Source organism: Anguilla anguilla, chromosome 5 (assembly GCF_013347855.1).
Source record: "Anguilla anguilla isolate fAngAng1 chromosome 5, fAngAng1.pri, whole genome shotgun sequence".
NCBI lineage: Eukaryota > Metazoa > Chordata > Actinopteri > Anguilliformes > Anguillidae > Anguilla > Anguilla anguilla.
The window spans coordinates 48,819,383-48,841,769 of NC_049205.1; the positions used below are offsets into that span (position 1 = coordinate 48,819,383).

General features: G+C 41.6%; 1 protein-coding gene across 2 annotated transcripts; it reads left to right on the top strand.

Annotated features, from left to right (window-relative positions):
* The first annotated feature begins 671 nt into the window (after positions 1–671).
* Positions 672–21,728, top strand: LOC118226964 (aggrecan core protein-like). 2 transcript variants are annotated; one of them, XM_035416977.1, is made up of 18 exons: positions 675–1,307; positions 7,538–7,623; positions 8,241–8,624; positions 9,717–9,891; positions 10,284–10,411; positions 10,535–10,828; positions 11,056–11,358; positions 11,719–11,893; positions 12,066–12,193; positions 12,518–12,811; positions 12,929–13,006; positions 13,129–14,298; positions 14,635–14,748; positions 17,643–17,801; positions 17,887–17,969; positions 18,405–18,549; positions 18,720–18,902; positions 19,234–21,728. In XM_035416977.1, exons 2-18 carry the CDS (start codon positions 7,545–7,547, stop codon positions 19,320–19,322), a joined length of 3,981 nt encoding a protein of 1,326 aa, XP_035272868.1. In that variant the 5' UTR covers positions 675–1,307; positions 7,538–7,544; the 3' UTR covers positions 19,323–21,728. The 2 variants fall into 2 exon arrangements, with proteins under 2 accessions (XP_035272869.1, XP_035272868.1); XM_035416978.1 differs by lacking the exons at positions 17,643–17,801; positions 17,887–17,969; positions 18,405–18,549; positions 18,720–18,902; positions 19,234–21,728 and adding an exon at positions 16,038–16,590 and having other exon boundaries at positions 672–1,307.
* The last annotated feature ends 659 nt before the right edge of the window (positions 21,729–22,387 follow it).

The following is a 22,387-nucleotide window of genomic DNA, read 5'->3' on the forward strand; positions in this document are numbered from 1 at the left end:
TTTTGTCCAGAGTCTGCTGGGATGCTGTCAATGGGAGACTTCGGGACTGTTGAGCGTAATTTAAAAAAAGACTTAAATCTGGTTTCATCATTCAGAGTAGCACTTGGATTAGCACCCATTCAGTATAACAAAGCCACACCATCTGTATGCACTTGCAACAGGCTTCCCTCTTATCCTAGACTGCTCCTTTAAGCCCTGACACGAGAAGCATCTCAAGCTTTCTCTTTTCATTGACATTAAAAGACTATTTAACCAAGCCTCTGATGACCATAACCATACTTCAACTGCTAGTGCTAGCTCAACTGGACAGTGCCTGCACCATATATCTACAGTATACTGTATATGACCGTAGAAATATTTGCTGATGATTCTATCCACGTGCAGTGGTTGATCAGTCATTGTCCTAGTCAGTTGCAATTAAACGTAAAATAAATCAGCAATTATCTAAACAATATCTATATGGTATATAATATCTATATACTCATGGTGCTTTCTTATAATATCGTGATTTTCTACAATAGCCTACCCTTTTAGCATCGAAGGGATATTAAACATTGCGATTCATTTTTCTTCGTAAAATAAAAACATGAACTAACTTTACCTCCTATTTGGCAAACTGGAGGTTGGCCGCCTCTAGGGGGTTAGTCGGTGAGCCTCATTTGTGTTCAAAATCAGTAACAATTCGTTTCACGTCTTTGAGAGCCAGTTAATATCATTTTCTGACAATTTTAGTTTGAATGAAAATACAAAGAAGCGGGGATTAAATGTAGGCACTGCTTTAAGCCTAGGTTCCCCTGACTATCAGCTAACATTGAAACAAATTCGATCCATTTCTTCCCATCACAGGTGGCAGAATGTGTTTTTGCTTGTCAGAAGGTAGGCAAGGTTTCGAGGAGGAGTCTTCGCCTCTTCAAAATTTGTGCGGGCTCTCTATCTCCCTCCCTCTTCTCTTTTTTCCCCCTTCCTCAATCTTTGACAGCTAAACGTGTTCACTGTTTGAAAAAGGATTCTTTCTGCTCCTAACACACACGCGGAGCACCGCTCTACCTGGGCCCGCGAGCTGTCAAAGCAGTCAAGGATTTCCAGCAGCGGGTGAAAACCATCGGGAACATCCACATCACATTACAGATTACCCAAGACCGAAGATCTCTATTCGAAAAAGGAGGGGGAGATATATTTAAAATTCTGAAAATAAAAAAAGAAGACTGAAAAGGACACCTGAAACGATTCGATCATAAAATAAAGTCATTTTAATATTCTAACTCGGAGTTGGATACCCTGGACTACATTTCTACAGAATAGCTGAGGTAGGCTATATCATAATGTAGTTCTACTAAGCAGCACCCTGTTGCTTACAGCTTTTGAATCAGATAGAAAGTTTTAAAATATTACACTGAAATCAGTGAATTATCAGTCATGACTTTACCTAGTAGGTGTTGGCACTAGTGATACCTGTGCATGCATATGGATGTAGATAATTTATTTATATAGTTGGATTTCTGTCTTCATGGCAGTGAATTATTCCTGAATGCTGCTGGATACACTGCAATGAATGGGGACACATCTAAATGTGGGCTCAACCTGTTCAGTTATGTGAAGTTCATTGAAATGTGGTTGGACAGTTTTAAATGGATGCTGAGTAACTGGGTGATCTTTGCTGAATATGTCATCTTGATTGAATACTGTCTAGAGTTAGTCTAAGCTTTGACATTTCGATTTTTTGAACTGCTGGAGTAGATGTTATAATTTGTACCATTAATGTAATTTTGTGATTCATAATTTACCCTAGAGTTAGGTGTGCATAGATCAGTTTGAATCACAAGAACAAGGGTTGAAATATGTTTTAGTCCTGTATGTCCTTAGAAACCACAGTTGGTTTGTTTTCATATTGATGGAACACTGATGTAAATTAATTATATTGTATTTAAAATAAGACTCAGATGCTCATTACACTCCAAATGAAACGATCCTCAAGGAAGCAGTGAGCTTTCCGTAGCATCCATAATGATTATCTTGTCATTTATTTGGCAAGTGCTGAGCAAGGTGCACCAAATGCAAAACATGTTCCATTAGGGTTTCATTTGTGTGTTGGTTGTCATATATTTGATGCTACCTATCCACCATCTTCTTTTCCTGAAGGTTATAGAGTAGTAAAATTAAGCATACATGATAACTATAATGTTTGAATGGCACATATTGTAGAATTAAATCCCTTGTATGAAAGACACAGTATTTCATATTGGTCCAGGAATACCAAGTCAGTTAAAGGGGGCATATATACCAGCAGCATGTTTTCTTTATTGTAAATGGTGTGCGTTTTCAGGGACAACTGATTTCGAAGTCTGACATAAAGGAATATTTACTGAGGTAATTAATAAAGACAAACCATCTCTCAGATAAATAAACAACACATGGCCATAGCTGGGATGGCAAATACAGTAACAGCTTGCATAGATGTGCTATTCGGTACGACCTGAATCCTTTCTGATTCATAAAGTATTTACAGTAAGCAATTAGACAGATTAATTAGCGTCCCCTTATCATACATATACATACACTGAAAATTATTGTCTAAATAGTCTTTTTCAACTGAATATTACTCTGTAGTTGTAGTACACAGTAAAATGTCCAGTGTTAATTCAACTGCAACACAGTACATTTGGTCCCACTCTGGACCCCCCATATATAAATAGTTTATTATGAAAAAGGTTATGTGATGTATGACAATATAATACCTATGTATTTGATGTGATGATTTAATGCTCTTCCATTGCTGGTATTGTACTTGTGATCCTAGCAACATTTTTTTCTTTCACTAGTCTGTTTTTGATGCTTAATTATGTAGTCATGGACAAAATGGTTGCCTGTCCCGCCTGGGCTAGGTTTTGCCACACATTTCCCCTAACATTCACCTGAATGTGGACACTGTTCTGCTGTGAGTATCCAATGGAATGGTATAGTCATGGAATGCACTGTACTATTTATATTGGCCTTAATGCAGTTAGAGTTAGTATAATTCAGACTTCTGTGTGAACAAACTAGTTATATTGGCTTGTGCACCTCTGCAGGAATAGAACCAACCATAGCAGCTGAATGGAAATACTGTAGGGCCTTCCTTCAGCAAGGCCCTCATATAATACAGTGGCCAATGAAAAGGCACATTTTCTGAGCTTGGTCTTTACATCTTAAACTGAATTCACTGCCAGACATATACCTATAGGAGACACCAGAGAAGTTATTTTAATTGTAATACTGTAATGGATACCTATAGGTACAGGCCTCAATTTGGATATCTATTATCCAGGGGTCTGTAAAAAAAATTGCCAGTTTACATTTTGACACATAAACATCTTGACGAGTAAGTTTGTGAATGGAGTTCTACTACCTCGCTCTGTCTTGGCCAAAAATGTATGCTGTATGTTACGTACCAGTTCGCCCATGTGTGTGAGAGGTTATTCTGGGACAGGAAAGAGATTCCTCAAACCAAAAAGGCAATTGTAATACCCCAGTTAAGGAAGTAAAACGATGCCTGGGCCAGAAAGTTATGGAAATAAGTATTCTATTTGCTGGTTTTTGACAGAAAACAATTGTTGTCAAATTGTAAAAAAACAGCGCAACAGTAACATGCATGTATTTGCATCAATTTTTTCAAGGTTTAGTTTCATATACAGTCATCACAGATGATTATTTATTGAGCTACACAGCCAGATGTTTGTCTGTAATGTTATTATTAGCAGTGCAGAGGTAGGAACAGAGGGCTGTCTCTCCTCCAGCTCTGGGGTTGTGATATGGCCCCTTGGACTCAGGTGAAACACCAAACGCAAAGGCTGGGGCCTGTTTGCACTTCTGTCCAAACTGAGGTTGTCTTCGGAGCAAATATTGAACCTGTATTTACCAAAAGCTGAGAGGCCAGTACTTCTAAGGGATCTTATTCTGTTCATGTACTTGTGAGTGTAAGCGCGTTTAGACCCTTTGCGTGAAAGAACTGACATTTCATGGGTAGCACTGGAGAGCTGTTTGGGAATTCACACCATTGGTGTAGAGTAGGCCTATATTCTGTTTTATTGCGCCAGCAATAACTGCAGGTTACAGAGATCGGCCTGTGTGGTAACTGTGTTCAGCTTCAATACCAGGATAATTGTGGTCAGATGTTATAACAATAAACAACTTTCTTTCTAAATTTCAAAAATTTCACTCAAATGATTAAATTAAATTCTTTGAGATCTGTTGCAAGTCATGTCCAAGAGGACTTCATTCTATAGCTTTCCCCCGTCTACGTTCACTAACACCCTGCATATGACCTACTATGCAGAGAGATTATTAGTTTACAATGAAGAATATAATCTCAGCTGAAAAAGGTTACCTTCTCCAGCCATCCTTTTAAGGTCCTGTTGTTTTATAACATAAGGTCTCAAACTGCAGTCTGGGAGGGCCATAGTCTCTGCTGGTTTTTGTGATTTCCTTTCAATCAGCTGCCAATTTAGGGCTTGGAAGCAATGTGCATCTCTTTAGCCAATCAGAGACTTAAATTACGCACTCAAGCACAGGAACACATCAAAAACCAGCAGACACAGTGAACCTCCAGGATTTGAGTTTAGATTCCTGCTATAGAACTGATCTTGGTCAAGTCTTAGCTGGTCCGAAGTCTCCACAAGGTGGCATCTGATCTTTCAGTTCTCTTTGCCAACAAAGGAGGTGTTCAGGGTGTGCTGTGGGCAGCTCTGTGGAAAGCAGTTGCTCTTTCACACACTGTCCCATGAGAAACAGGCAAGAGCTGCAGTTTGCATTTAAAGGGGTGGACTGTTACTCAGAAATAACCAAATCAAGCTCCGACGCAATAACGGAAACCTTAAAGTTTACTTAGAGAAAAAAAAACCTCCACCTGAGTGGCTCCTTGTTGCTGGTAGAGAACAGGCGGTTTATGTGTGAGTGAGTGTGGGGGTATGAGTGTTCATCTCTCTCACTCTCGCTTGCCCCTCACCTCCCCCCCCCCTTAAAAAGTGAACACCGCAGTGTTTCTCATCAAGTGGCTGTTTGTTATAGCAATGAAAAGATGAGTAGTGCTGCCAGTAAACAGTCTGCTTGTTGCAAAACTGTGCTCTCTGATGGCGTAATGGATTTGAAAGCTAATGAGAGATCAGCTTCTTTTTCCACAAATGTCTAACAGTGCTCTTTTCATTCTTTTTTTGCTGTGTCAGCAAAAACAAGTTTGCCATTGCTGATTAAAAGACACCAAGACCTTGTCATTGAAATGTTGTCATAATTTCTTAAATGTATCCCACTGGCATAGAATTTGAAACGTTTATGTTACATTTGCTCTCTTTATTTTATAGTGTACACTAGTGTAAAAGGTCAGCAAAAGCTTATAAATGTGTTCTGCACAAACCAAAGATGAGTATTTCCCTTTGCACTTTTTTACTTTGTATTTTGTATTTTAAAGATCACAAAGAAAGTGAACTGACCATAATTTCTTAGTTCAGTGATGGATTGAGGCCCCTTAGTGCTAAGGCATTAGCTATAAGCGCTCAAATTGAGCCTTCCTTTTTTCCATAATGCACATCCACAGGGTTAGTTGCATTCAGAGCTGTGTCACGCCAGAGAACATTGACTATGCCACTTCTTCGGTCCAAATGAAGTCTCGCCAGACTCTCACATTCATCACCTCAGCATACAGCTCATCATAGTGATGATAGCTCGGGGCAATCTGCAATGTCTGGTTCATGCTTTCCTCAAGTACATTCACAAAAATAGCCTGTCTCTCTCTGCCATCTCTATCAACCCCTGCTCACATTCCCTTCTCTGTTTTACATTCATGAGTCTTAAGCCTGAGTCTGAAGATCTGAATGTGGTGTCCAAATGAATATGCTGTAGATGAGTTTGGCCTGTATCAGTACACATATGTCAAGCATTACTAAAAACATTGTACATGTTCTCTGGTTTTGTATTGGACATTTGATTTGTCTTAATTGTTGACTGTTACTCTTCAAAATTTTGTTTTAGACTGTTCTGTTCAACTCTGGAGCGTACAGTAGCATCCATGGTTGGCCTTGGTGATTAATGAACAGTGCCATCTACACTTCTAGACTGAGAAAGCCAGACTTGTTAACGTGAAGGCTTTGTTTATTTGACTGAGGTGTTAGAGAGAACCTTTTGGAATAATGGTCCATTGCTTTCCACATGTGTAACCTATGCTTTCTTTATGTTAAGTGAAAGGTTGAGCTCCAGGGGATTTGGCAAGCTCTCGTAAAAGGAAAAAATCCTAAAGTCGTCCAGACATCGCATGTTGGCAAAAAACCATTGCCATATAGATTTTTACCTAAAGCAGTTTATTTTTTATTTCAATGGAACCCTTTGTGCCTTCTACTGTGAGCTAGTGTTCCGCAGCCCAGTATCTCTCTAAGACCTATTGGGGACCGTGAATTATCCCCGAAGAGGGTGTAGAGTTAATTCAGTGATCTTACTGTACTCTATGCATTGATTTAACCATAATGCAGCAAGTAATAACTATAACCATCTTTTCTGTTAGGTCAATGAACCTATTCTCACATAGCAAAGTGAATGTTAATGTAATCAAAATGTAATTCCCAAACGTATGCAATTATCCTCTCTTAGAGTTGGATTAAGTGTTGCCATTTTGCTGTGCTGGCCAAGGAAAAATTGTCTTTACACATTTTGCTGTTGCCTGGTTGTTATCATTGTTTAGACCAATCTGTTCTATACAGCATATTCATTGTTACAATGGACTTTTCATCCTCGGCGTTCTGGTTCAGATTACTGATTTAATTCCGCATTAATGGCATGACAATGTTGCACAGGAGTCAAAAAGAGGTTGCTTTTAAAGTCTCAAATTGAGAGGCATTTCACTCATCCTGTCTGCTGTGCATTCTGTTGCACCTTGGAGATGTACATCCGTTTTATACAGATAAACTTTGGCCTGTGTTTGGCAGTGCAACATCAGTTAATCTGTTAAAGAGATGTTTTTGGTGATTCTGGTATGAGTATTTTTTACATCTGAGAAAACACAATAGCTCATTTTGGCTGTTTTAATATGATATTGTTCCTCTTTATTTCTTAGTAAAGCATCCTTTTTGTTGTTTGTCCTTTTAAGGGTAGAGGGATGTTTTTGTGTGAATGTGTGTGTGCATGCGTGTGTGTGTGCGTGCATGCCTGCGTGTGTGTGTGTGTGTGTGTGTGTGTGCGTGTGTGTTCATTTCCCGGGAACCTTTAAGTTTACTGAATATGTTCAAACAAATGTTAATAGCAGCTGTTAATACAAAGGAAATAAAAGGAGATCAGTTTTTTTAAACCACCTATTAAGTATATCTTCCATCAGCTCTGCATAGAGCTTGAAGAGACAGTGTGCAGAATGGAAGATAGTTTACAACGTAAGTTATTAAATTCCAGAAGCAGTATTATTGGCGCAATCCAATAAAAACTATAGCAGCTATCATGTGTGCCCCTTGTGTATAACAATGTAAAAAATTTAGCAGTATTGCCTTACGGTTATTAAGAAATTGTTTTTTCTCTTTACTTGCAGGTACATTATGGCCATGTTAATTCTACTGTGTGCATGTTTGCGTGTTATTGCTGCAACAATGTCCTTTGAGGGCCCGTCCGGCACAGGTAAATAATTTCCTGGCAAATATTAACAGGTGTTCTCAAAATGTTACAATATATTTGTTCACTATGACAGTATAGTTCACTTGCCACATACGATGCCCTCCACAACTATAGGCACGCTTGATAAAGATGAGCGACATACATTTGTAAAAATGAGTCATAACCGATATTGTTTGTAAGAAAAAATCAATTATATTCTTTTATACTAATGTAATTGCCCAGAGAAAAGGTGTTCTTTAAGCAATAATGTTGTTTCCCCTAAAGACAGGCCGCAAAATGATGTGCACCCCTATTTTTGCTACTTTGTGCACCTTCCCTTTGCTAGGATCAAACTACTGCAGAGGTGCTGTTTTTGCTCATCCTTATCGAGAATACCAGTATTTTTGGACGATGCGTTATAACTGGTATATAAACATTGGTATAATAATAACAATAATGTATTGTATTTTATAAACACTTCATTTTGACAATTTCAGAGTTCTGCACAATTTATATAACTGGTGCATTCTGCAATTGGTCCATTCCAGTGTTACTCGAAGCACACTTGTTTCTGTTTGTATTCCAACAAATGTGTTTGTGTTTGAGTGTCCCATCTTTTCTCCTGCTGCTATGTCCCACAGACCCTGAGAGTACTCTGAGTGTCAGCATCCCCGAAGAACTTCCACTGCGCCCCCTTTTGGGTGGATCCTTGGTAGTGCCCTGCTACTTTCTGGACCACACCATCCATGACCCTGGTGCCCCCACAATTGCTCCCCTGTCCCATCGTATAAAGTGGAGCCTCGTTAAAAAGGATAAGGTGTCAGTCATCATGGTGGCCACAGAAGGAAAAGTAAGGGTCGAACCTGAGTTCATGGACAGAGTTACCATGGTCAATTACCCTATGGTGCCAACAGACGTGAGCATGGAGATCACCGAGCTGCGCTCCAACGACACTGGCACCTACCGTTGTGAGGTCATGCATGGCATTGAGGACAGCTATGACACTGTTGAGATGCAGGTGCAAGGTAAGGTCAGAATATCACTTCCTGGCAAGACTGACTTAGACATAACACAATATACCCTTAGCATCTTCACACTGCTATTAGCAGAATCTAATTTTCACAGTTAAGTGACAAGGTGTTAATGTCAAAAGTTGAGCAAGTGAAAATTTTTAAATCCACTCATGAGCACTAAAAACTTTCCTCAACGTTCAAGGAATAGCCCTCCCACAAATACATTCAGTTCACAATCTAAACTATGTCTGTAATCATATTGCCTGAGCTTGTGCTGTAATATCAACTGTCCACATGAGGAACTGTCTCTGTTTGCAAACAAAAATATCTCTGTTCTCTACAAGCGCTCAGGAAATTGGCCACTCTCACTAAGATTCCTCTGCAGCTCTTTCATCTGCAATTTTTGTGGCAAAACTGTAGATCTACTGCGAGACCACAGTTAGTTGTAGTCTGTGCATAAACCAAGAACCTGAATGGCTCATGACAGTCAGGAGCCACATCACCCTCTTCCCTTTTTCCTGTCAAACTGTTGAAGCTGATTAGGTGTGAGCTTGGTTAGGACTTGGATAGGAAACCTTCTGGGAAACATGGTTCCTGTTGGAAGAGGCGCTGTTGGGCCAATAGAAAGCAACCTTTACTAGGGGCCAGGATAGAAATCCAATACCCCAGCATAAGCGAGTTCTATGTGTTGTAGAAATTGCTGTCCTTTGAATACAAAATCAAACCTAATATCCTTTTTTTAATGAGAAGTGTGTAAACCTTGGTGTTTCAGTGGAATTTATTTCATTTTATAGGCATTAAGCAGTTGTTCTTCTTCAGAGCAATTTTCACATGAAATCGTTTTATACAGCTGGATATTTTAATTCACGTTCAGTACCTTTCTGAAGGGTATATACGAGTGCTCCTACTGGGGGTCAAGCCTACAATTTTGGAGTTGCAAGTCCAGTTATCTAAAATTATGGCACACTGCTACCCTGATTCACCACCATATAATTTGTCCCCTACATCTGATTGGCTTCCCTGTCCCTTTAATTCCACCTAATGAACATGCATAGGAGCAGTAATTGCGAATGTGATGCTGAAAGTCATTTCTATCCTTTTCAGGCATTGTGTTCCACTACCGTGCAATCTCCACCCGCTATACCCTGACTTTTGAGAAAGCCAAAGTCGCCTGCATTCAAAACAGCGCAGTGATCGCCACGCCCGCCCAGCTTCAGGCTGCTTATGATAATGGCTTCCACCAGTGTGATGCAGGCTGGCTGGCTGACCAGACTGTCAGGTAGCTCCCACTGCAAGTGACTGAATTAGCATTGTATCTCCATAGAGATTCAAATCATTGAATCTCTGTTATGGCATCATGGTAGTGTTCCCTACAATTCAAAAGAACCCAGTGCAATCAACCTTTTTAATTCTGCCTCATACAAAGCATATTTCTTCTCTTTATAATCCAGCCACTGTAAAGATTTCCAACAAAAACAAAGGAATTGTGAAGTGCCTCAATACATTAGGAGAACTGCTTAAGCAAAAAGTATTCACCTGTAGCAGGTGTCGCATTCTTCTGCACATGATCAGAATATTATTTGTGTCACTGATACTCATATATAGTTACTAGTCATATTATGCCATAAAATCATTCATAATGAAGTAATGTTTGTCTTCTGTGCACCAAAGGTATCCCATTCATGATCCACGAGAGGGTTGCTATGGTGATAAGGATAAGTACCCTGGCGTGCGAACCTATGGAGTGAGAGATGTCACTGAGACTTATGATGTGTATTGTTTTGCTGAAAAGATGACAGGTACTGTATACAAAGCCCTACCTACAAACTGCAAATGCCGGCAAAAATGCTGAAGCATCACAGAGGAAAGGAAGGGTCTCCGCATGACTGTAGTTTGGTCTGTTTTTTTTTTTTAAAACACAGGCAGCGTTTTCTATTCCATATCCCCGGACAAGTTCACCTTTTCTGAGGCAGAGGAGCAGTGTCTAAAGCTGGGAGCCCAGCTGGCTACGACAGGGCAGCTGTACCTGGCCTGGAAGGCGGGCATGGATGTGTGCAATGCAGGCTGGCTGGCAGACCGGAGCGTTCGCTACCCCATCAACATTGCCCGGCCCCAGTGTGGAGGTGGACTTCTAGGTGTGCGCACAGTGTATCTCTTCCCAAATCAAACAGGCTACCCCCACCCAGACTCTCGCTATGATGCGATCTGCTATCAAGGTAAATGACTCATCCAATATTCTGCACTGGCACACACTCACACACAAACTCTAGTCAGAGCATTTATTTTCAAGTTCATTAATATTTCTTTCTTTTTTTAAAATACCTATTAGATTGGTGACAGGCCATCAAAATCTATTGCATTTCACTAACCCTTTGCTGTGGAGTCCTGAAATAACCTCTGCTTATCAATAATGAATTGCGTTATGATGTTGGTGCATTTGCAGATGATGAAGAGGGCTCTGCCTTGCCCACAACAGCCCCAGGTCTGCAGACGACAACCCCAGATTTGACTGGAGTGGTGAGCGTGGTCACCTTCACTGACCACCAAGTGAGCATTCCCAGTAAGACAACCACTGAGAGTGAAGTGGCCGGAGAGTTGGCGACACAGGGGCCAATGAATGTCACTGAACTGGATGACACGGAACCACCGTTTTCACCTCCGATCATCGTCAAGGCTACTGCCCAGCCAGGGGTGGGGTCAGAGCTTCACCATGAAAATTACACAGAGCCTACAATGTCTTATACCGGTTAGTGTCTCTACTGCCTTTTTCATCTCAAAATTCAATAGAAAAGCTGATTGAGAAATATTTAGGGTGGATTGTGCCAAAATTAGGAACCAAGAGCCATTTTCACTTGCTCATGTTGTAAGGAAGCCCTAAACTTAATTTTAAGTTCCAATTAAACACACCTTTTAAGCGATCATTATAATGTAATATTTATTTTGGAGATGACAACACTTGGTACCCTTTAAGAACTTGTGGCCCTTTGCCTTGACAGATCAAGAATGACATAACTACTGTGAATTGTATTTACTGTACCAGTTACTAGGTGATATAAACTGTATGCTGACATCACTTCCTTTCTTTGTTCTGCTATTTCCTGAGCAGGTGTGGTCTTTCACTATCGCACCAGCTCCAGCCGCTATGCACTCACTTTTGTGGAAGCGCAGCTGGCCTGTCGGAGCATTGGTGCCATCATCGCCAGCCCTGAGCAGCTCCAGGCTGCCTTCGAAGCGGGATTCCACCAGTGCGACGCTGGCTGGCTCCTTGACCAAACCGTCCGGTGAGATTGACTATCAATCGCATTGGTCCTCCTGGCCCAAACCTGGACAGATTGCCCCCATACTTGTTCACTCTTACTTGTCTTCTCAGTTCCACAGATTCATTTCATGACTGAAATCTGTCTTGTTACATCCTGAGAGTCAAAATGGCCTTACAGTATCTTTATTTTAAAGGTACCCAATTGTGTCTCCACGAGACAAATGCTCAGGGGATCTGGAGCACTTACCTGGTGTGAGAAGCTATGGTCTACGCCCAGCAGATGAACGCTATGATGTGTACTGCTACATCGATGGACTGTTGGGTACAAGCACTAAGAAAAACATTTCAGCATCACGCATCTGTACTCTAATGATCAGTCATTTTTTGCAATTTTGAAAATTGCCATGTATTCATGATGTGGTTGGAGGTTGAATCTAGCCTCATGTGTCTTGGAAAACAATTGCTTGAAGAGGTTCTACATGCAAATGTTTACTTGGACATGCAAGGGCTTTCAATGAATGTAGTTACGTGAGTGATTTCTTAGCCAGAAAGGGAATTAGAATTAAGCAAGACAAGAAGTGAGAGAAGGGGTGTTCTGAATGGCTCTGAATGATTCGATCATGTCTATCTACATTCTGTGTTTCAGGGGAGCTTTTCCATGTAACCTCAACTGAGGGCTTTACATATGATGAGGCCCTGGCCTACTGCCAGGAAGAAAATGCCACTCTGGCATCTACTGGTGAGCTGTACGCTGCCTGGAAGCAGGGATTTGACAAGTGCCGGGCAGGCTGGCTGATTGACCGGAGTGTCAGATACCCCATTAACAACCCCAGGCCACAGTGTGGTGCTGGCAAAGTCGGAGTTCACACCATTTATCGCTTCCCAAACCAGACTGGATACCCTGATCTGTACTCCAAATATGATGCCTACTGCATCAGAGGTAAATATAGCTTCAATCAAACATGGAACTGTCTTGCTAAAAGCTATCAGCCAAAATTCTGCCAAATGCATTTCTGTGGAGCCTATACACATGAAGTCCCTAATGTGTTTTCTGCAGCTGACCTGCTGGCTCTTTTCAATGAGACTGGATTAAACATAACAGTGGTGCATACGGTGCCTGATTTGCTGAGACCTGGTAAACTGCATACTCATTTTTGAAGGCATATTCTCATCTTTACAGAATCAGTCAGTGTTACAGAGGGCTGTGAACGATTCTTTTTCAGATTATCTTGTCTTTCCCACCATCTTTCTCTGCAGTGCCTGTCGCACCTCCCATCCATGTGGACTTGTCGGGCTCTGGTTCAGCCTCCGGAGCCAGCGGCTTCTCTGGAGACATCTCTGGGAGTGGAAGTGCGGAGCTGCCCAGTGGGGAATCCGGTGAAGGATCTGGCATCAATGTGACCTTTTCGGGAAGTGGATGGCATTTATCTGGGGATGGCTCAGCATCTGGCACTCCAGAGGAAGGTGGGGAGGGAAGTGCAGGCACCATTACCTTTCCCTCTGGGATGGGATCTGGGGACCTCAGCGGATTCCCCTCCGGCACCAGTGGGGACCTGTCTGGATCAGGCAGTGCCTCTGGGTTTGGCCCTTGGGGAAGTGGGGACGTCACCGGGTCAGGCCTCAGTGAGGAATTCTCTGGATACAGTTGGTTCCCGTCAGGATTCGCTCTTTCAGGTGATATGAGTGGCATATCAGGGGATGTTTCTGGCAGTGGGGTTTCTGAGACCCTGGTGGAAGACATCTTGGTAGAACTCAGTACCTTGATGCCAACAGAGCAGGAGCACGGAGCCACACCTCCGGAGTTCAGCGGATCAGGGGACATTTCAGGATCTGGGGTGAGCGGATTGCCCAGCGGTGACATTAGTGGCTCTTCTGCTCTCGGAAGTGCTTCTGATTTCCCTGAGGTTGCCTTTGTTGACACCGATTTCATTGATCTGACAAAGAGGCCCACAGTGGCAGTGGAGGCCTCTGGAGTGGGAAGTGGATTCCTCTCTGGGGCATCCGGCCTCCTGTCTGGAGACATTTCAGGTGACACCGCCAGTGGGGACATCACTTTCATGACAGAAGAGGGGATGATTGAAGTCTCCATTCGGCCAACGGAGACCAAAGAGCTTGGCAAGGGACCAGTGGAATTCAGTGGAGAGGGCAGCGGACTGGAACTTCTTTCTGGTCATGAGGATCAGCTTGGATCCTCAAGTGGGATCACCTCAGGAGTCCACACCAGTGAAATGCCCCTTGTCGTCTTAACCTCTAGATCTGAAGATCAGGAGCTCATGAATACAACAGAAGGACCCGAGGAGGCCCTCTCTGATCTGCTAGAGTCCACTGAGATGTATACTACTGCTACAATGTCAATTGCTGTCACCACTGCCCCCGCTCTCTCTCTGCGGACACCATCTGTTGTGGCGGAGCCTCTGTCAGTGGAGGGTATGTCATCAAAATTATCTTAAAGTCCCATTTTCAGTAAACTTCCATGTTTTCCTGTCTTGTTGCAATGACCAGGGCACTTCTGCTTTTTGAATCTTTTTAAACTTTGCATTTGAACTTTTTGCATCAGGCATGTTTGTTAGCAAATTCACTTGTGTTCTTATAATTCTGTCTCCTTGCGTTTCTTTTTGGATGGTTTGAATAGCTGTGTGATCTACTGGTCAAGCCAGAAGTTGGACATCGGCACTTTAGTGCGATTTGGTCTCCCATCAAGCAAGTGTGCTATTCCCAGTATTTATTTTTAGTCGTTCACCTGATTCTGTCTTGAATCTTCAGCTTCACCCAACCCATGTGACCCAAACCCATGTGGTGCCGGCTCATGCACAGTGCAAGATGGGATTGGGCTGTGCCATTGCCCACCCGGTATGAGTGGAGAGGAGTGTCAGCAGGGTGAGTAATGATGCGAAGTCATTAATCACATATAGAGAGCGTTTAATTGTGAAAAAAGTTTTGTTACACACAGAAAGCATTACAGTAGATGTTATGCATTTCATAGTTTCAATCCAAAGGTATATTTTGTAATTCTACCCTCCTAAGTTTGAAAGGCTATATTAGGGGTACAGTAGTTCCTGTTTGGTCTACTAATATCATTTGATACAAGATTCATTGACCTAAGTCACTCTTGAATATCATTTTCTTGAATATTACACTATGTCCAAGATCTCTGAAAGAATGATGACATTTTTAAAATCAAGCGGTTTTTAAGTCAAACTGATTAATAAGGACTGACTGAAGTTTAATTAATAGCATTTTCAGTGTTCTTTGGCACTATCATCAAAACAAATTAGATTGTTGGATAGATGTTGTGCATTATGGTTTGGTAATTTAGTCAATATATAGGCACATCAGGAGATTTATCAGGTGAGTTATATATTGGCAACTTGAATTTCCATATGCAGAAAAGCCTTCAAATAGTGCTTAATAAGCATATTATTTTGAAAATGTTTAAATTATTCATGTTGTTGCTTTTTTCATGATCTTGATTTCTGTTGTTTGTGTATTTAAACCTGTGTACTGGTTTCCTTCACCCTGGTTTTTGGTCCACCCCTTGTGCTTTCTGTGGATTGCAGGTGTTTGGCATGTCTCCGTGGATATACCTTTGTTTGCAGATGGCAAGCTCTCTTTGTAACTGACTTTTGGTTGCACGACTGCTGTGTTGTTTTTGTCCTGCAGTGCCTGCATTCCTGTAAGCCTAACCCTCAACCCTACTGCATGCTCCACAACACTTGCATTGCTTCAATTTAACCAACATTTTGAATAAATGCATGTAATGCTGCAAAACAATTTGTTGATCCATACATCTGGCATATTTTTAATAGTATCAGCCACACACAAAAATTGGACGTTGAATTTATAATTTTCAAATAAGGTGTTAAAATACTTCTACTAATTCATTTATATTTATACCATAATAAGCTTACTTTATCTGGCGTGTACCTTGCTCAAGTAAGCCAATGAGCTTTGCAACTGTAAGAAATATGCTATCCGTAGGAAACGCGGCTTTGTTTCCAACACCATTTTGGCTCTCAAGACAGTGTAAGGATAACAATGTTGCAGCAACTCTGACGGTCTGATTCCTGTTGTGGCATTGCCCTCCCCCAGCCTTGTCTGGCTTTGGCACCGCCCACCCTGGGGCCTCTCCCCCAGGCAGGAATCTTAACAGAAGACCTTTTTTTCAGAGGTTGACGTGTGCCACTCGAACCCCTGTACCAATGGAGCTACCTGCATCGATGGCACGGAATCTTACAAATGCTTATGCCTGCCCAGCTACGGAGGGAGCCACTGTGAGATCGGTATGAGGTTGGCTTCAGCTAAGTGTACTAACAGCCTCAAACTAAATTTGAGCAGATCAACAAACAACAGGAACGCTTGCACCAGCGGTTGGAATATTGGTGTGACAGTTGCCTGGTGTTGGGTGTTTCACTTTTGGTCTCGGTTTAATTTCTTTCTTGTCTGATGGCGTTTTTATCTTGAGGTCCGGTTCCCTTCCTATTTTCCTTCAGGTGTGCTAGTGGAGTTTGTTATCAATTTGTGTAATTGCATGTCATTATGGTGTGGTACAGGAACAAATGGCACCTTTGAGTTTTACAGGAAATAAACAGTGGAGAACAAAGCTATTGGTCCATCATGCCTGTAAATAATGCAGACATGTTTGGTAACAATCATCCAGGTGAGACAAACAGTCCCATAAGTATAACAATGATTATTTCTGAAAAGCGAAACAATGCTGCCAGATATCGATGGTAGTTAAAAGACTCTTGAAGTGCACTTGGGACCACATGGTGACTGTAGCTACAGTAGGTGTTTAGTGAAAGCACAAACTGATAAGCTGTTCTCTTGTGATAAAAAGCACTGTCTATCTGCACATACATCCTATTCTGCATTAACTAATGCCTCCGCAGATGTTATACACAGCTCAATTCTATGGAACTGTTGTATGACATGGATGTATTTTGCAATTAACTGGATAGTAGATACAGTGTTTTCATCCACAGAGCAAGATGCACAATCCTATGCACTTTAGTTCTAAGTGTCAAGCCTATAAGGGGTGAAATATGTGTCCTTTGGGATATGTTAATTTGTTGCAGATTAACCCACATGTGGTTGGCCCTATTCTGTGTGTGTGTGTGTGTGTGTGTGTGTGCACTTACTAGTGTATAGGTGTTAATAATCTCATGGGGACCATTTTTGATTATTTTATGATACTGTATTCCCAGTCAATAATATATCAGATTCAGTTAAGTCTCAGAATCAAGATGGTCAGATCTCATGGGAGACACTCTCACATTACCATCTGGGCACAGTTCTTACATAGCTAACCACAGTCGGCATGCCAAGGACGTGCCAGCTTTGACAATGGTCAGATTCTCAGGTGGTGGTTTGCACAAGTGTGTCAAGTTTCACACATATCTCTTTCAACCTTTTTCCCACACATTCAACCTTTACCCCATGTCTCATAGTTCATGACTGAATCACCAGTTTGAATCCCTGTCTTCAATTTACCTGTCTTCACTGAGTTGACATGATTGTTTAGAAAATATTGGTTATGCTCTGAAATGCAGCAAGTTTATCACTCTAAATTGCACATTTTACAGGCTGTATCCTGTAAAATGTGCAATTTACCAAGTTTACCAAGTTATCCAGTGTGATGCAGAAAATTTTTTAAAAAATCAAATAATTCACTTGTATCCAAAAAAAGGAGTGCTGCGTTGCCATTGGTCTTTTCCCGAGTTCTCTCCAGTTTTGGCTTGTGGACTCACTGTCGCCCCCTGCTGTTACTGCAGATGTGCAGAGCTGTGAGGAAGGATGGATAAAATTCCAGGGCAACTGCTACCTACACTTCTCAGAGCGTCAGACCTGGGAGGACGCAGAGCAGCGCTGCCAAGCCCTGAACTCCCATTTGGTCAGCATCGTCACACCAGAGGAGCAGGAGTTTGTCAACTGTGAGTACAGTCCCATTGTCAAGGTCAGCATCCAACCTGTCCTGCTTTAGTCGTGTGTGTCCTGACTCCTACCCCTTACCTGCAGCCAATGCACAGGACTACCAGTGGATTGGGCTCAACGACAAGACAGTGCAGAATGACTTCCGCTGGACAGATGGAACCCCCTTGGTGAGTATCCTTTGGGTCAGAAGGGCACCCGGCTGTGTGATTAATGGGAGGTGAAGTGATTTGATCACAGAACAGAATCATAACGCTCCCCTGGCCTGGAGCTGCCCAGAGCGGTGAGTTAATACCACGGGTGAGCTTGATTGGCCTCAGGTTTTCTAGATTTTTCCCAAGAGACAGGCAAAAGGCTGTTTTGTTGACTCGATCGGTGTCTTCTAATTCATTCCTCTGGTCAAAATGGTTTTTCCATCCCTTCCTTCCTCTTCTGTGTCCTCAGTGTCATTGTTGCTGCCAACAGGGGGCAGCAGAGAAAGTGAAGCACTATATGGCTATTCATCAATAAGGACAATTCTGAAAGGAAAAGAAAGAAATCTTTTCAGTCATTGTTTTCTTACTTGCTTCGTGCCATTCATTGTTCTTTGACTTGATGCCTTTCAGCAATATGAGAACTGGAGGCCAAATCAGCCGGATAACTACTTTAACTCTGGAGAGGACTGTGTGGTGATGATCTGGCATGAGAACGGTCAGTGGAATGATGTGCCTTGCAACTACCACCTGCCCTTCACCTGCAAGACTGGGCCCGGTGAGTGCTGGGGTCGGGGTACATTCGGTTGTACTATGAATGGAGCAGAGCAGAGGGTAACCCAGACATTTTAGTTTCCCCAAATAATTACATTTTAGTATTCCAGTACAATTAACTGACCTTCATGTTCTCATCTTTCATGTCACTCTCCTCCTCCCTCCCCCCACCAGTCTTATGTGGCCCCCCTCCTGAAGTGGAAAATGCCAGGATGTTTGGGAATAGGAGAGACCGCTACCAAGTGGGCTCCATAATTCGCTACCAGTGTAACCCTGGGTTCACACAGCGCCACCTGCCTGTGGTGCGTTGCATGGCAGATGGACAGTGGGAGAGGCCGAAAGTGGAATGTAAAGTCTGTGAGTGCATACTGTCGCAATAATGGCCACACGCCAAATCACATCAGTGAGGGCACTACTCATAGTAAAACACATTTAGCCCATGTCAGGAAATATAACTATGAACACATTAATTTACAATCTGTGTCTTAAAGGATCACTAGGCAAATTTATGGCAGGAATGTGTGCGCAACTGATATTTTGTGGTTATTTATACATTTTAGTGTTTCATGCTGCAAGGGCATGAAAACTGACATACACAAATTATGTATACATTAGAATCAAGGACTTTCCACATTCAGCACTTCAGAAGATTAATCAAAATGGTGACTGATGTGTCTCTTTTTTCCAGCTGCCACAACCGACCACAGTCTACAGAAAAGATCCATCAAAAGACGATCAAAAACAGCCAGCAGCAGATCTTGGGGAAAACTTCGTTAAACCAGAAAACAGGGATTTGAATGAGATTTTAAAAGATAATTATTTTAAAAGAACACATATTCAAAAAGTCATTCTTCCATCTAAAAAAAAACAGATTATGAAGTAAAATTTCCCATCTTGTATATATACAAACACCAAAGCAAGTTTAGACATAATTGTGTAGTCCATCTGGTTGATGTATTGGTTTCGGAGTGTCACTCTATGCCTTGCTTTAGGGGGATAAAACAAGTGAAGATTTTATTTTGTTGTTCTTGTTGTTTTTGTGCCAGACACACTGAAATGTTTGAATTATTATATCATATCATTTTCTTTATTATCATTTGGAGGACGCTAGGCCATCTGTAGAGTTAGGAAGTACTAAAGTGTCACTGGCCCCTCAGTCAGCCATATTAGTTCACAGTCCCATGTTAAAGGCCAAAACAGTCGCATTATTGAAGAATTATTGCTGAGGTTCCAAGACATTTGCAAATCTGGATCTTATAGCCCATTTAGATGTAAATATTTCACCTAGACCAGCTAGCATTCTGCAATGGACTGGTACTGCACTGCAAACTGAACCAAAGTGGTCTCTCTGGCCTAGACAGATGACAGCAAGAAAAGAGCAGGTCAATTAAATATCATTGGGACATTCTTATTAAACCCATGTAGACTGAGGGGAGCAGGAGAGAAATGGTACACAGTATGTTACATAAATTTCTGGTAATTCAGTAAGTATCATCGGAGGTCCAAGAACAGTTTTCTGGAAGTGACTAACAAGATTCAGCAGCACAATCCAGCAGTGGTGAGAACTTGTGTAAGGCATTAACCCATTTATCAAGAATATGTGAATCAGGAAAGTCCTATTTGTAAAAATAAATGTGTACGCAAGAAGGGGAGGGGGCAATAGGGGAGTCTGGGGTATTTAGTATCAGTCCTGGAGAATAGTACGAGGCAGAAAGCACACAGGGGCTGACATCCTCCTGACTTATCTTGGTATTTTCTGGAGATGGGTAGGTCTGCATAATGTGAATATATTATTTATTGATATCTCATTGTGCTGGGATCCGACTGGCACTTGGACTGGCAGTGCCCTGCAATTGGTTGAGCCTGGCACACTCTGCCATAGGGGGAGAGATTGACTCAGATTTTCCCTCAGCTACTGGAGTGACACTGAATGTTATTAGGAGCAAACAGGGCATTTGTGGCTACAACAGGATCATTGATTTAATGTACATTTTTTCTGAAAATATGCATTTTATTGTTATTGTTTTTTTTACCAGCTTCTCCCCCCAGGGTTGTGCAGTGCACAGTACTTCTGCGGGGCCAGCATAACCAAGAGCAACCTGCTTACAGCAACTGCTTCCTTTCTCTGTTTACGCTCACTCACTTCCTCTCAGTTAGTCTAAGGCACTTCTAAATTCAGGAGAGAAAAAAATATATCAGCTCCACATTGGTGATGTACTGGCTCTTTTGTAATCTTGCATTCTGTCTTCTGGAAACATTTTCTTGTGTTATCTATAGCGCTGTTATCATAATGTTAGCTGGGGGCTGTGCCTCCTTTATTCCAATTTTAATTTAAAGAAACTGACAATGTCATACTGGTTCATACTGGGCACTTCAAAATGTTTTGTTTTTTGAAAGGTAGGCTTACGTAGTGCATCCTCTAAAAAATTAATTGTCTGTGAAGGTAAAATGGGGGTATAGAGTCAGACAAGCCGCAAAAATCGCACAGTTCTCTGTGAACCTTTGTGCTTTGCAGAATGAAAATTGAAAAAATGTCAGATCTAGGCTGTAGAGCACAGAGGTGGGGTGGAGACGCAGTTTTGACCAAAGAGATGGTTGCCTCACGTGTAGTCACACAAACAGCACAGTACACTCGCTGTCGACAAAGGGGTGAGATAGGGCACCCCTGCGTAGCATTTTCACTATTAAATCATCAGTAGACTTTACAAATAAGTTAGGTTCATTTGTTTCTCTCTGTGAGCCAGGGAGAGCCACAGACTGAAAGAGGGAAAGGCCAGAAACTGTTGCTGTAATGAGGTTCTCCTCATGTCACTGTGTCACCGTTGTGGTGCCAAGCTGGTGTCAGTCAGAGTTTTGCTGAATGCAAATGCATCCCAGAAATGACCAGAGACAAAACAATTGTGTTTTGATGTGTGTATTTTCAGTTTGCTGAGACATCGCAAATGATGCCAAATAAAACACTCTGTATTTTACGTCTGATAGGACGGTAGTTTCATGTGTGTGGTGTTGGCCCAGGGATATGCATGTGCAAATTTCATAGAAGTGATTGGTTGGTGTTGTGCGTGTGTTTGTGTGTTTGTGTGTTTCACACAATACAGAAATTTGTCTTGTATGTATGTCTGACTATTTTGATGAAATTTCATGGCATAAAAATGTTTAATAAAATTTGCAATATTTAGTTTCTCTTATTAGTATTGGAGATATATCAGGAAAATATAATTTGTTATTTATTAAAATACATACCCTTCTCATAATTTTAACATTTTTTCTGTAGCATCAACAGTGATGTATATAAATCATGCACAAAAGCATTGTGATACATACCCATCCTTAATTAATTGTGACTAATCTATTAAGTACATTTATTAAGCATTTACTTGTCAACTTATATTATGAACTAAATTATATTGAATGCCAGTATTAACTGAATCCAAATTATGACATTGGCAAGACACATTTAAGTTACTTGCTCCAGTGCTCTCAGTACAAAGAGCAATTTAATGTATGTTTGCCTCCAGTGCTCTCAAAGCTAGAAATGGAATAAATTACATTCATATCTTTGACTATATTTTTGCCCCAGAGTGTGTACCTTCATTCATTTTGAGTTCTCAAAACAGCTAAGGTAGGGGAACAAATGCACCTTTATCCCACAAAGTTGCGAAGAAGGTTGGTGTAAATAGGATATGTCTTTGAGTCATAAGAATAATAAAATTAAAGTGATTTTTTTATTTGCTCTTCAAGGGGGGCTTCTGCAGTTCTGTAGTGACTTCCCCTAGCATGAATGGGGCCCTTATCGAGAGATTCTCTCACACTGGTCGTCTGTGTGTTAGTGCCGTTTCACC

Excerpts from the sequence above, each read along its gene's own strand:
- LOC118226964 (XM_035416977.1), top strand. The coding sequence starts at position 7,545 with ATGGCCATGTTAATTCTACTGTGTGCATGTTTGCGTGTTATTGCTGCA. Across the intron at positions 14,749-17,642 it reads TGGAGAGGAGTGTCAGCAGG|ATGTGCAGAGCTGTGAGGAA; the intron begins GTGAGTAATGAT and ends CTGTTACTGCAG. Across the intron at positions 18,550-18,719 it reads CACCTGCAAGACTGGGCCCG|TCTTATGTGGCCCCCCTCCT; the intron begins GTGAGTGCTGGG and ends TCCCCCCACCAG.